This window comes from Coturnix japonica, unplaced genomic scaffold (genome assembly GCF_001577835.2).
Source record: "Coturnix japonica isolate 7356 unplaced genomic scaffold, Coturnix japonica 2.1 chrUnrandom529, whole genome shotgun sequence".
Taxonomy (NCBI): domain Eukaryota; kingdom Metazoa; phylum Chordata; class Aves; order Galliformes; family Phasianidae; genus Coturnix; species Coturnix japonica.
Window position 1 is genome coordinate 64381 of NW_015439913.1, and position 12606 is coordinate 76986.

General features: G+C 52.9%; 1 protein-coding gene across 1 annotated transcript in view; it reads left to right on the plus strand.

Annotated features, from left to right (window-relative positions):
- Positions 1-12077, plus strand: part of LOC107307277 (transcription activator BRG1) — a 48715-nt gene extending 36638 nt beyond the window's left edge. Inside the window, exons 14-20 of the mRNA XM_032441746.1 lie at positions 522-608; positions 852-898; positions 2152-2318; positions 4731-4894; positions 8478-8705; positions 11403-11486; positions 11907-12077. Coding sequence (XP_032297637.1) covers positions 522-608; positions 852-898; positions 2152-2318; positions 4731-4894; positions 8478-8705; positions 11403-11486; positions 11907-12062 — 933 coding nt within the window. The 3' untranslated portion in view covers positions 12063-12077. The remainder of the gene's footprint in view (positions 1-521; positions 609-851; positions 899-2151; positions 2319-4730; positions 4895-8477; positions 8706-11402; positions 11487-11906) is intronic.
- The last annotated feature ends 529 nt before the right edge of the window (positions 12078-12606 follow it).

Consider the following 12606-nt stretch of genomic DNA (forward strand, 5'->3'; position numbering starts at 1 on the left):
GAGGGGGGGGATTCCATAGGGATAGAGGGGGGGGATTCCATAGGGATAGAGGGGGGGATTCCATAGGGATAGGGGGATGGGATTCAATAAGGCTGAAGGGGGGAGATCCTGTAGGGACATAGGGGTGGATTCTGTAGGGCCATGGGACTGGGTTCCGTGGGGCCATGAGTGGGGGTTCCATAGGGCAGTGGGGCTGGGTTCCATAGGGCCATGAAGGGGGGATTCCATAGGGCAGTGGGGCTGGGTTCCATAGGGCAATGGGTGGGGGTTGTTCCATAGGGCCATGATGGGGTGTTCCATGGTTCCATAGGGCAATGGGGGGGTTCTTAGGGCCGTGGGGCTGGGTTCCATAGGGCCACACCATCCCCGTGCTATGGGGCACTGCAGGGCCCAATGGGGAAACCAACTCCTTAATGACCCTCTGAGCTCATTAACCCATGGAGGCTCCTAACGAGGCCGGGTTCGTCAGTGCGCCCCTAATTGTGCCCCTAATTGTGCCCCTAATTGTGCCCCCCCCGTAGGGTAAAGGCGGCACCAAGACGCTGATGAACACCATCATGCAGCTGCGCAAGATCTGCAACCACCCCTACATGTTCCAGCACATCGAGGTCAGCGGCGCCAACAAAGGGACACGGATCAGCCCATGTCCCCATAGTCTCCATGGCCCCATAGTCCCTGTGTCACTGTCCCCATGTTCCCATGTCCCTGTGTGTCCCCACGTGTCCCTATGTCTCTATGCCACCATCCCATGTCACTGTGTCCCCATGGCGCTGTCCCCCTGTGTCCCCCTGTGTCCCCATGTGTCCCATTGCTGCTCCCCGACCCCCCCTCCCTATTTGCTGCCATTGCAGGAATCATTTTCAGAGCACCTGGGCTTCACAGGCGGCATCGTGCAGGGGTGAGTTACCTTAACCCTAACCCTAACCCTAACCCTAACCATAACCCTACTGTAGCCCTCATCTAACTCTGACCCTACTCCTGTCTATAACCCTAACCCTATCCTACCTCTAACCCTCCCCTAACCCTAACCATACCCTACCCTAACCTTACCTTAACTCTAACCCTAATCTTAACCCTGACCCTATCCTAACCCTACTCCTACCCTAACCCTAACCCTAACCCTATCCTAACCCTACCCTAACCCTAACCCTACTCTACCCCTACCTTAACCCTAATCCTAACCCTAACCCTAACTCTATCCTAACCCTAACCCTATAACCCTATCCTGACCCTCCTCTACCCCTACCCTAACCCTAACCCTATAACCCTATCCTAACCCTAACCCTAACCCTATAAAACCCTATCCTAACCCTAACCCTAACTCTATAACCCTATCCTGACCCTCCTCTACCCCTACCTTAACCCTAACCCTATTCTACCCCTAACCCTATCCTAACCCTACCCTAACCCTAAGCATACCCTAACCCTAACCCTATCCTGACCCTACTCTACCCCTGCCTTAACTCTAATCCTAACCCTAACCCTACCCTAACCCCACTCTACCCCTACATTAACCCTAATCCTAACCCTACCCTTCCATAACCCTAACCCTATAACCCTATCGTAACCCTACCCTACCTTAACCCTAACCCTATAACCCTATCCTATCCCTAACCCTATAACCCTACCCTATCCCTAACCCTATAACCCTATCCTAACCCTATCCTAACCCTACTCTACCCCTACCTTAACCCTAATCCTAACCCTAACCCTAACTCTATCCTAACCCTAATCCTAATCCTATAACCCTATCCTAACCCCACTCTACCCCTACCTTAACCCTAATCCTAATCCTAACCCTAATCCTAACCCTATCCTAACCCTAACCCTATAACCCTATCCTAACCCTACTCTAACCCTATCCTAACCCTACTCTAACCCTACCTTAACCCTAACCCTATCCTGACCCTCCTCTACCCCTACCTTAACCCTAACCCTATTCTACCCCTAACCCTACCCTAACCCTATAACCCTATCCTAACCCTCCTCTACCCTTACCTTAACCCTAACCCTATAACCCTAACCCTAACCCTAACCCTATAACCCTAACCCTAACCCTATAATCCTATAACCCTATAACCCTATCCTAACCCTAACCCTATAACCCTATACCCCTGTCCTAACCCTATTCCTACCCCTCCTCTACCCCAGCCTGGACCTGTACCGCGCGTCGGGGAAGTTTGAGCTGCTGGACCGGATCCTGCCGAAGCTCCGCGCCACCAACCACAAGGTGCTGCTGTTCTGCCAGATGACGTCGCTCATGACCATCATGGAGGATTATTTCGCATATCGCGGCTTCAAGTACCTGCGGCTGGACGGTGCGATAATGCGGGGGGTTAATGCATGGGGGTAATGGGAGTAATGCATGGGGGGTTAATGCAGGGGGGTTAATGCAGAGGAGTAATGGGAAAGTAATGCCATGGCGGGGCAATGGGAAGTAATGACATGGGGGTTAATGACAGGAGGGGTAAATGCGGGGGGTTAATGCAAGGGGGCCAATGAGGCGTAATGGCAATGGGGTTTAATGCCAGGGGGAGTGAATGGCAATGAAGAGGAATGGAAGTAATGAGAGAGGTTAATGCATGGGTAATGCAGGGAGGCGGCATTAATGCAAGGGTGGTTAATGCAGGGGGGTAATAGCAAGGGGGATAATGCAAGGGGGTTAAATGGCAGGGAGTTAATGCAGGGGGGGTTAATGCAGGGGGTTAATGCAGGGAGGAGTGCAGGGGGTTAATGCAGGGGGTTAAATTGAAACGAAAGGAAAAGAAAATATAGAAAAGAGGAAGAGGAGAAGATAGAAATGAAAGAACAATGGGGCGGACCACAGGAGATAGAAATAAAAATGAAAAATGAGAAGCAAGAGGGGGAGTAAATAAATAGCAGGGGGAATTAATGCAGGGGGTTAAAGCAGGGGGGTTTAATCAGCAGGGCGGGTAATTGCAGGAGGGAGCTAATGCAAGGGGTTTAATGCCAGGAAGCGGCCAACTGGGAAGATGCATAGGGGGTTTAATACAGGGGGTTAATGACGGGGGTATTAATACAAGGGGGACAAATGGGGGTTAATGCAGGAGGGTAATGCAGGGGCTTATGGCGGGGTTAAAGCCATGGGGTTTAATGCGGGGGGTTATATGCAGGGGGTTAATGCAGGGGGAGGTTAATGAGGGGGGTATGCAGGGATTAAATGCTAGGGGGAGTTAAAATGGCAGGGGGGGTTATGCAGGGGGTTAATGCAGGGGGGTTAATGCAGGGGGGTTAACTGCAGGGGGTATGCAGGGGTTAATGCAGGGGGGGTTAATGCAGGGGGTTAATGCAGGGGGGCATTATGTGATCTTCCAGGACCTTTCCATCCCATCCCAACCCAACAAGTCCATGGCTTTGTGGTTATTTCCAATGCAAACCAATCATTCCCTGGTTCTGTGATCTTCAAGGACCTTTCCAGTACAACCCAATCATTCCCTGGTTCTATGATCTTCCAGGACCTTTCTAACCCAACCCAAGCATCTCATGGCTTTCTTACCTTCCAGGACCATTTTAACCTGGCCATCCTGTGGCTTTCTGACCTTCCAGGACCCTTGGAACCCAACCATCCCATTACTTTCTTACTTTTCAGGACCATTTGATCCCATGGCTTTCTGACCTTCCAGGACCCTTCAGACCCAACCATCCCATGGCTTCTTTACCTTCCAGGACCCTTCAGACCCAGCCATCCCATGACTTTCTGACCTTCCAGAACCCTTGGAACCCAACTATCCCATGACTTCCTTACCTTCCAGGACCATTTGATCCCATGGCTTCCTTACCTTCCAGGACCCTTCAGACCCAACCATATCATGGCTTTCTTACGTTCCAGGACCATTTTAACCTGGCCATCCCGTGGCTTTCTGACCTTCCAGGACCCTTCAAACCCAACCATCCCATGACTTTCTTACCTTCCAGGACCCTTCAGACCCAACCATCCAATGGCTTTTCTGCCTTTTAGGATGTTTTGAACCCAACCATCCCATGACTTCTTTACCTTCCAGGACCCTTGGAACCCAACCATCCCATTACTTTCTTACTTTTCAGGACCATTTGATCCCATGGCTTTCTGACCTTCCAGGACCCTTCAAACCCAACCCCACCATCCCAAGACTTCCTTACCTTCTAGGACCCTTGGAACCCAACCATCCCATTACTTTCTTACCTTCCAGGACCATTTGATCCCATGGCTTTCTGACCTTCCAGGACCATTTGATCCCATGGCTTTCTGACCTTCCAGGACCCTTTAAACCCAACCATCTAATGGCTTCTTTACCTTCCAGGACCCTTCAGACCCACCCACCCCATGGCTTTCTGACCTTCCAGGACCCTTCAGACCCAACCATCCCATTACTTTCTTACCTTCCAGGACCATTTGATCCCATGACTTTCTGACCTTCCAGGACCATTTGATCCCATGGCTTCCTTACCTTCCAGGACCCTTGGAACCCAACCATCCAATGGCTTCCATACCTTCCAGGACCCTTCAGACCCAGCCATCCAATGGCTTTCTGACCTTCCAGGACCCTTCAGACCCAACCATCCCATTACTTTCTTACCTTCCAGGACCATTTGATCCCATGACTCTCTGACCTTCCAGGACCCTCCTCCTCCTCCCACCCCTCTCCTCTCCCCCCCCCACTTCCCATCCCATCCCATTTACAGCAGCGCCCCCTGCCGGCAGCTCATGGAACTGCATCTGTCCATTGCAGGGACCACGAAGGCGGAGGATCGAGGGATGTTATTAAAGACATTTAACGAGCCGGGCTCCGAGTATTTCATCTTCCTGCTCAGCACCAGGGCCGGGGGGCTGGGCCTCAACCTGCAGTCGGCCGACACCGTCATCATCTTCGACAGCGACTGGAACCCGCACCAGGTACATACATACAACGAGCCCATTGGGGTCAATGAGGAGGTATGGGGTTAATGAGGCTGTATGGGGTTAATGAGGCTGTATGGTCAGTATTGGGGTTAATGAGGCTGTATGGGGTTAATGAGGCTGTATGGTCAGTATTGGGGTTAATGAGGTGCTGTCTGGTCGATATGGGTTAATGAGCTGTATGGCGGTTAATTGAGGCTGTATGGTCAGTGTTGGGTCACTGGGCTGTTGGGGTAATGGGGCTTATGGTCAGCATTGGTGTAATGAGCGCTGTTGGGTTAATGAGGCTGTATGGTCAGTATTGCGGTCAATGCGGCTGTTATGGGGTTAATGAGGCTGTGATGTAGTATTGGGTTATGAGCTGGTATTGGTCGTATTAGCGGTTAATGAGGCTGATATGGGTTATGAGCTGTATGGGGGTTATATGGGCTGTATATCGTTTGGTGGTAATTGGGATGTATGGTCAGTATTGGGGTTTAATGCGGTCCTGTAGTTGGTCAGCTATTGGGCGTTAGTGAGGAGATGTCGTATTGGGGTTAATGAGGCTGTATGGTCAGTATTGGGTTAATGAGGCTGTATGGGGTTAATGAGGCTGTATGGTCAGTATTGGGGTTAATGAGGCTGTATGGTCAGTATTGGGGTTAATGAGGCTGTATGGGGTTAATGAGGCTGTATGTCAGTATCTGGATTAATTTGAGGCGTTGGGCGGTTAAGTGAGGCTGTATGGCAGGTATTGGGTGCTAATGAGGCCTGTATGGGGTTTATTGATGGCTGTATGGTCAGGTATTGGATTATGAGGCCGCTATGGGGTAATGAGGGCTTAGGGCATTATTGGTAATGAGTGATGTATCGGTCAGTATTGGTTAATGAGGCTGTATGGGGTTTTAATTTTATCATTTACTGAGGCTGTATTGGTGCAGTATTGGGGTTTATTCTTCTTTTTTTTATTTCTTTTTTTCATTTTTCATTTTTATTTCCTTAATTTTATCATTTTTTAATTAACTATTCCTTCGACTGTAATTGAGGATGTATGGTCAGTAGTATGGGGTCTAAATGAGGCTGTATGGTTTCAGTATTGGGTTAACTGAGGCTGTTATGTTCAGTTATGGGGTTATAGAGCGGTATGGCTCAATATTGGGGTTATGAGGCTGTCTTGGTCAGTATTGGGTTAATGAAGGCATGTAATGGGTTAATGAGGCTGTCTCGGTGCCGAAATGGGGTTATGGCTGTATTGGTCAGTATTGGAGTGTCGAATGAGGAGGTGATGTCCGTATGTGGGTGAAAGAGGCTGTCTGGTCGATTTGGGGTTAATGGCTGATGGTCGTATTGGTTAATGAGGGGCTGTATGGTCAGTATTGGGTTTAATGAGGCATGTCTGGTCACTATTGGGGTTAATGAGGGTATGGGTAATAGGCTGGTAATGTCAGTATTGGGTTAATGAGGCTGTATGGGGTTAATGACGGCTGTATGGTTCATTTGGGGTAATGAGCTGACATGTCAGTAAATTGGCGTTAATGAGGCTGTATAGTCCAGTATGGGTTAATGAGGAGGTCATGAGCAGATTGGAGTTAATGAGGCTGTATGGGTTAATGAGGCTTATTCAGTATTGGGTTAATGCTAGGGGTTGGTCAGTATTGGGGTTAATGAGGCTGTAATGGTCGTATTGGGTTAATGGGCTGTATTGTGGGTTAATGAGCTGTTGGGGTAACCAAGCAATGAGGCTGTTGGGGCAGTTTGGTTAATGAAGGCTGTATGGGGTTAATCGAGGCTGTATGCGTCAGAATTGGGTTAATGAGGCTGTATGGGTTAATGAAGGCTCTGCTGGTCGTATTGGGGTTTTTAATGAGGCTTATGGGGTCTGTAATGAGGCTGTATGGTCAGTATTGGGGTATGAAGCTGTTATGGGGTTAATTGAGGCTGTCGGTCAGTATTGGGCGTTGAATGAGGCTGTATGGTCAGTATTGGGGTTATGAGGCTGTATGGTCAGTATTGGGTTAATGAGGCTGTATGGTCAGTATTGGGGTTAATGAACGGCTGTTGGGTTAATGAGGCTGTTGCGGTCAGTATGCGGTTAATTCGGCTGTGAATGGGGTAATTGAGGCTGTAGAAGTCAGTAGTGGTGTCAATGAGGAGGTCTAGGGTTAATGAGGCGCTGTATGGGGTTATGAGGCTGTATGTCAATATTGGGGTCAATGAGAGCGTACTGGGCATATGGTTAAAGTTTGGGGTTAATGCAGGCATGTATGGGGTTAGAGCTGTGGCTCAGTATTGGGTTAATGAGGCTGTAGTTGGTCAGTTTGGGTTAATGAGGTAGTCAGTATGGTTGAGGCGTTTAATGAGGGCTGTATGGTCAGTATTGGGTGGTAAGAGCTGTATGGTCAGTATTTGGGGTTAAGAGAGCGCGGTATGGTCATACTTGGGTTTAACTGAGGCTGTATGGGCGTTAATGAGGCTGTTATGGTCAGATTGGGGTTTAAATGAGGCTGTATGGCCAGTATTGGGGTTATGAGGCTGCATGGTCAATATGGGGCTCTATATCCAGGGTCACCCCCTGGCCCTGCTTCCATTGGAGGGGAGAGCCCACACAGGGCTCTTAATGAGCTCGTTACACTTAATGAGCCCACAATGGGCGTCCTGGAGCCTGATCCTTGATCTCTTAATGAGCTCATTGCCCCTAATGACCCCACACTGGGGGTCCTGGACCCCAGTTCTGGTCCAGTTCCATTGGGGGAGGCTGTAAGGAAGCCTGGACTCTACAGCTCATGATGGAGGAGAGCCCAGAGCCCCTTGTTGCAGCTCTTAATGAGCTCATTACCCATGATGAGCCCACAATGGGGTCCTGGACCTCCCCCTTCAGCTCTTCACCCCCCTTTGGATGCAGCAGCTCCTACATCCACCAGGACCCCAGGGTGAAGGTGTGGAGGGCGGTGTGGCTTTCAGACCCCCCCCCAACCCCCCCACATTGAATGGCAGCAGTCCCCTATATCCCACCAGGACCCCCAGGGTGAAGGTGTGGAGGGGTGGCTTTCAGGACCCCCCCCAGCCTCCCCACTTTGGATGGAGCAGCCCTGCATCCCACCAGGGACTCCAGGTGAAAGTGGGGGGTGAGAGGCTCTCAGGACCCCCCCAGCCCCCCACTTTGGATGGCAGCAGCCCACAATCCCACCGGGACCCCCAGGGTTGAAGGTGGGGTGAGGGCTTTCAGGACCCCCCCCAACCCCCACTTTGGATGCAGCAGCCCCGCATCCCATCAGGACCCCAGGGTGAAGGTGGGGGGGAGGGCTCTCATGACCCCCCAGCCCCTCCCTTTGGATGGTGGCAGGCCCTGCATCCCACCAGGGACCCAGGGTGAAGGTGTGGAGGGGGGGTGGGTTTCAGGACCCCCCAAACCCCTCCCAACCCCCCCCCCACTTTGGATTGGCAGCACCGACACCAGGCACCCCGATAGCGATCCAACACCTCCTATATCAACCAGGACCCCAGGGCTGAAGAGTGGAGGGGGGGGGTGGGCTTTCAGGACCCCCCAAACCCCTCCATCCCCCCCAATGCTGATTGCTGCTCCCCCCATCCCGCAATGCAGGACCTGCAGGCCCAGGACCGCGCTCACCGCATCGGGCAGCAGAACGAGGTTCGCGTCCTGCGCCTCTGCACCGTCAACAGCGTGGAGGAGAAGATCCTGGCAGCCGCCAAATACAAACTGAACGTGGACCAGAAGGTGATTCAGGCCGGGATGTTCGACCAGAAATCCTCCAGCCACGAGCGACGCGCCTTCCTGCAGGCCATCCTGGAGCACGAGGAGCAGGACGAGGTACGGCGCAGCTCACATGCAACCACGCGGTGCTGCTGCCATGCGACCATGCGGCGATACGGTGCTGTAGCCATGCGACCATGCGATGTGACCATGCGGCCATGCGGCGATACGGTGCTGTGGCCATGCAGCCATGCAGCCATGCAGTGTAGTCATGCAGCGACACGGCGCTGCTGCCATGCAACCATGCGATGTGACCATGCGGCGATACGGTGCTGTAGCCATGCGACCATGCGATGCAACCATGCGACCATGCGGCGATACAGTGCTGTAGCCATGCAGCCATGCAGCCATGCAGCCATGCAGTGTAGTCATGTGGCGATACGGTGCTGTAGCCATGCAACCATGCGATGTGGCCATGCGGCCATGCGGCGATACGGTGCTGTGGCCATGCAGCCATGCAGCCATGCAGTGTAGCCATGCGGCGATACGGTGCTGTAGCCATGCAGCCATGCAGCCATGCAGTGTAGCCATGCAGCGATACGGTGCTGTGGCCATGCAACCATGCAGTGCAGCCATGCGGCAATGCGATGCGACCATGCAGTGATAAGGTGTTGTAGCCATGCAGTGCAGCCGTGCGGCGATATGGTGCTGCAGCCATGCGGCATGCGATGCAACCATGCAGCAGTACGGTGTAGCCATGCAGCCATGCAGTGTAGCCATGCAGCGATGTGATGCGACCATGCAGCAATACGGTGCTGTAGCCATGCAGCCATGCAGTGCAGCCATGCGGCGATACGGTGCTGTGGCCATGCAGCCATGCAGCAATACGGTGTTGTAGCCATGCGGCAATGTGATGCGACCATGCAGCAATACGGTGCTGTGGCAATGCGGCCATGCAGCCATGCAGTGTAGCCATGCGGTGATATAATGCTGTGGTGCAGCCATGCAGCCATGCAGCGATATGGTGCTGTGGTGCAGCCATGCAGTGTAGCCATGCAGTGTAGCCATGCAGTGATATGGTGCTGCGGTGCGGCCATGCGGCGATGCGGCCATGCGTTAATATGGCCATGCAGCGATGTGGTGTTGCTGTGACGTGGCAGTGCAATGCTGTGGTGCTGCAGTGCAGCCATGCGGTGATATGGTGCTGCTGCGCTGCAGCCATGCATTGATGCGGCCATGCAGCGTGGCCATGCGGCGATATGGTGCTGTGGCAATGTAGCAGTGCAGCGATGTGGTGATGTGATGCTGCAAAGATGCGCTGCTGCTGTAATGCGGCAATGCGGTTCTGTAGTGATGCAGTGTGGCAATGCAGCTTGGTGCTGTGGTTGAGTGCTGCAGTGCAGCAATGCAGTTTGGTGCAGCGATGCATTTTGGTGCTGTGCTCTTGTTTGGTGCAGTGGTTTGGCGCTGCAGTGCAGTGATGCATTTTGGTGCTGTACTTTGCTGCAGCAATGCATTTTGGTGCAGCACTCTGGTTTGGTGCTGGGGTGCAGCGATGCATTTTGGTGCTGTGTTGTGGTTTGGCGCTGCAACGCAGTGCTGTGCTTTGGTGCAGCGATGCATTTTGGTGCTGTGATGTGGTTTGGTCCAGCAGTTTGGTGCTGTAGTGCAGCGATGCATTTTGGCGCTGCGGTGCAGTGCTGTGGTTTGGTGCAGCAGCGGTGCATTTTGCTGCAGCGCTGTGGTTTGGAGCTGCAGTTGTGTGCTGTGCTTTGGTGCAGCGATGCATTTTGGTGCAGTGTTTTGGTGCAGCGATGCATTTTGGTGCAGCGATGCATTTTGGCGCTGTGTTTTGGCTCAGCAATGCATTTTGGCTCAGTGATGCATTTTGGTGCAGCAGTGCATTTTGGTTCTGTGTTTCGGTGCAGCAATGCATTTTAGTGCTGCGTTTTGGTGCAGCGATGCATTTTGGCGCTGTGTTTTGGCTCAGCAATGCATTTTGGCCCTGCATTTTGGTGCTGTGTTTTGGTGCAGCGATGCATTTTGGTGCAGCAATGCATTTTGGTGCTGTGTTTTGGTGCAGCGATGCATTCTGGTGCTGCGTTTTGGCTCAGCAATGCATTTTGGTACAGCAATGCATTCTGTTGCTGTGTTTTTGTGCAGCAATGCACTTTGGTGCTGTGTTTTGGTGCAGCAATGCATTTTGGTGCTGTGTTTTGGTGCAGCAATGCATTTTGGTGCTGTGTTTTGGTGCAGCGACGCATTTTGGCGCTGTGTTTCGGCTCAGCGATGCATTTTGGTGCTGTGTTTTGGTGCAGCGATGCATTTTGGTGCTGTGTTTTGGTGCAGTGATGCATTTTCGTGCTGTGTTTTGGTGCAGCAATGCATCTTGGCGCTGCGTTTTGGTGCAGCAATGCATTTTAGTGCTGTGTTTTGGTGCAGCGATGCATTTTGGCGCTGTGTTTTGGCTCAGTGATGCATTTTGGCACAGCGATGCATTTCGGCACTGTGTTTTGGTGCAGCAATGCATTTTGGCTCTGCATTTTGGCACAGCGATGCATTTTGGCGCTGCGTTTTGTTGCTGTCAGTGCTCTGCGTGTCGCCGCATGGCTGCAGTTCTGCGTTGCTGCATTGCTATATTGCTGCGTCGCGCAGGCGGCGATGCGGCGCTGCATCCCCCCCCCTCCATCCTTCCCCTTTTACCACCACCACCAACCACGGGGGGGTCGATGAGCGGAGCGGGGCGGCGCTGCGCTCGAGCTGCGGCCGGCGGCGAACACGGAGAGAACTGAAGTTGCGTGTGTTTGTCCACAGAGCCGATCCGGCGGCGCGGGCAGCGTTGGTGGCGCTGCCTCCACCCTTTGCCTGACGGCCGAGCCGGACGATCCACCTCTCAAGGTGAGGGGGGGTCGCTCAACCCTCCGCGCCCCTTCGCTCCTCCGCCATCGCCGCCGCGCTCCGCTCAGCGCCGCCCGCGCCCGCGACCCCCCAGCCCCACACCCCCATCTCTCAGCCCCATACCCCCACACCCATCCCCACCACCTTTTAACCCATCCCTTTACAACCCCAGCCCCCCCCCCCCCATTTAATTTGGAGCCCCCATAGGAGCGCCTCAGTGCCGTATCGCCGCCGTCGGGTGTCGCCGTGTCGGCTCATACCCCCCCACACCTTTCAACCAACCCCCCCTCTCTTTAAACCCTCTTTAACCCTCTTTAAACCCTCTTTAAACCCTCTTTAAACCCCAACCTGCCCCCCCCTGCCCCCCAGACGCCCCCCCCAGCCCCACAGCCACTCAATGCTGCTCTCTTGGCTCTGCAGGATGAGGACGAGGTAACCCTGCCCGACGATGAGACAGTCAATCAGATGATTGCGCGGCACGAGGAGGAGTTCGACCTGTTCATGGTGAGACAACACGGGACCCCACCCCAAATTAGGGGGTGGGATGGGGCTCTGACTGGCCATAGTGAGCACTAGGAGGGCTATGGGTGTCCATAGTGAGCATCATGGAGGCCCATTGGAACCCATTGAGAACACATTGGGAACCTATTGGGAGCCTATTTGGAACCCATTAAGAACCCATTTGGAACCCATTGAGAATCCATTGGGGAACCTATCGGGAACCCATTGAGAACACATTGGGAACCCATTGAGAACCCATTGGGAATCGTTAAGAACCATTGGGAACCCATGGGGAACCATTGAGAATCCATGGGGACCTTGAGAACCCATTGGGGAACCATTGGGAACCCATTGAGAATCCATTGGGGAACCCATTGAGAACCCATTGGGGAACCATTGGGAACCCATTGAGAATCCATTGGGGAACCCATTGGAGAATCCATTGGGAACCACTTGAGAACCCATTGGGGAACCATTGGGAACCCATTGAGAACACATTGGGAACTCATTAAGAACCCATTTTGGAACCCATTGAGAACCCATTGGGGAACCATTGGGAACCCATTGGGAACCCATTTGAAACCATTGAGAATCCATTGGGGAACCATTGAGAATCCAT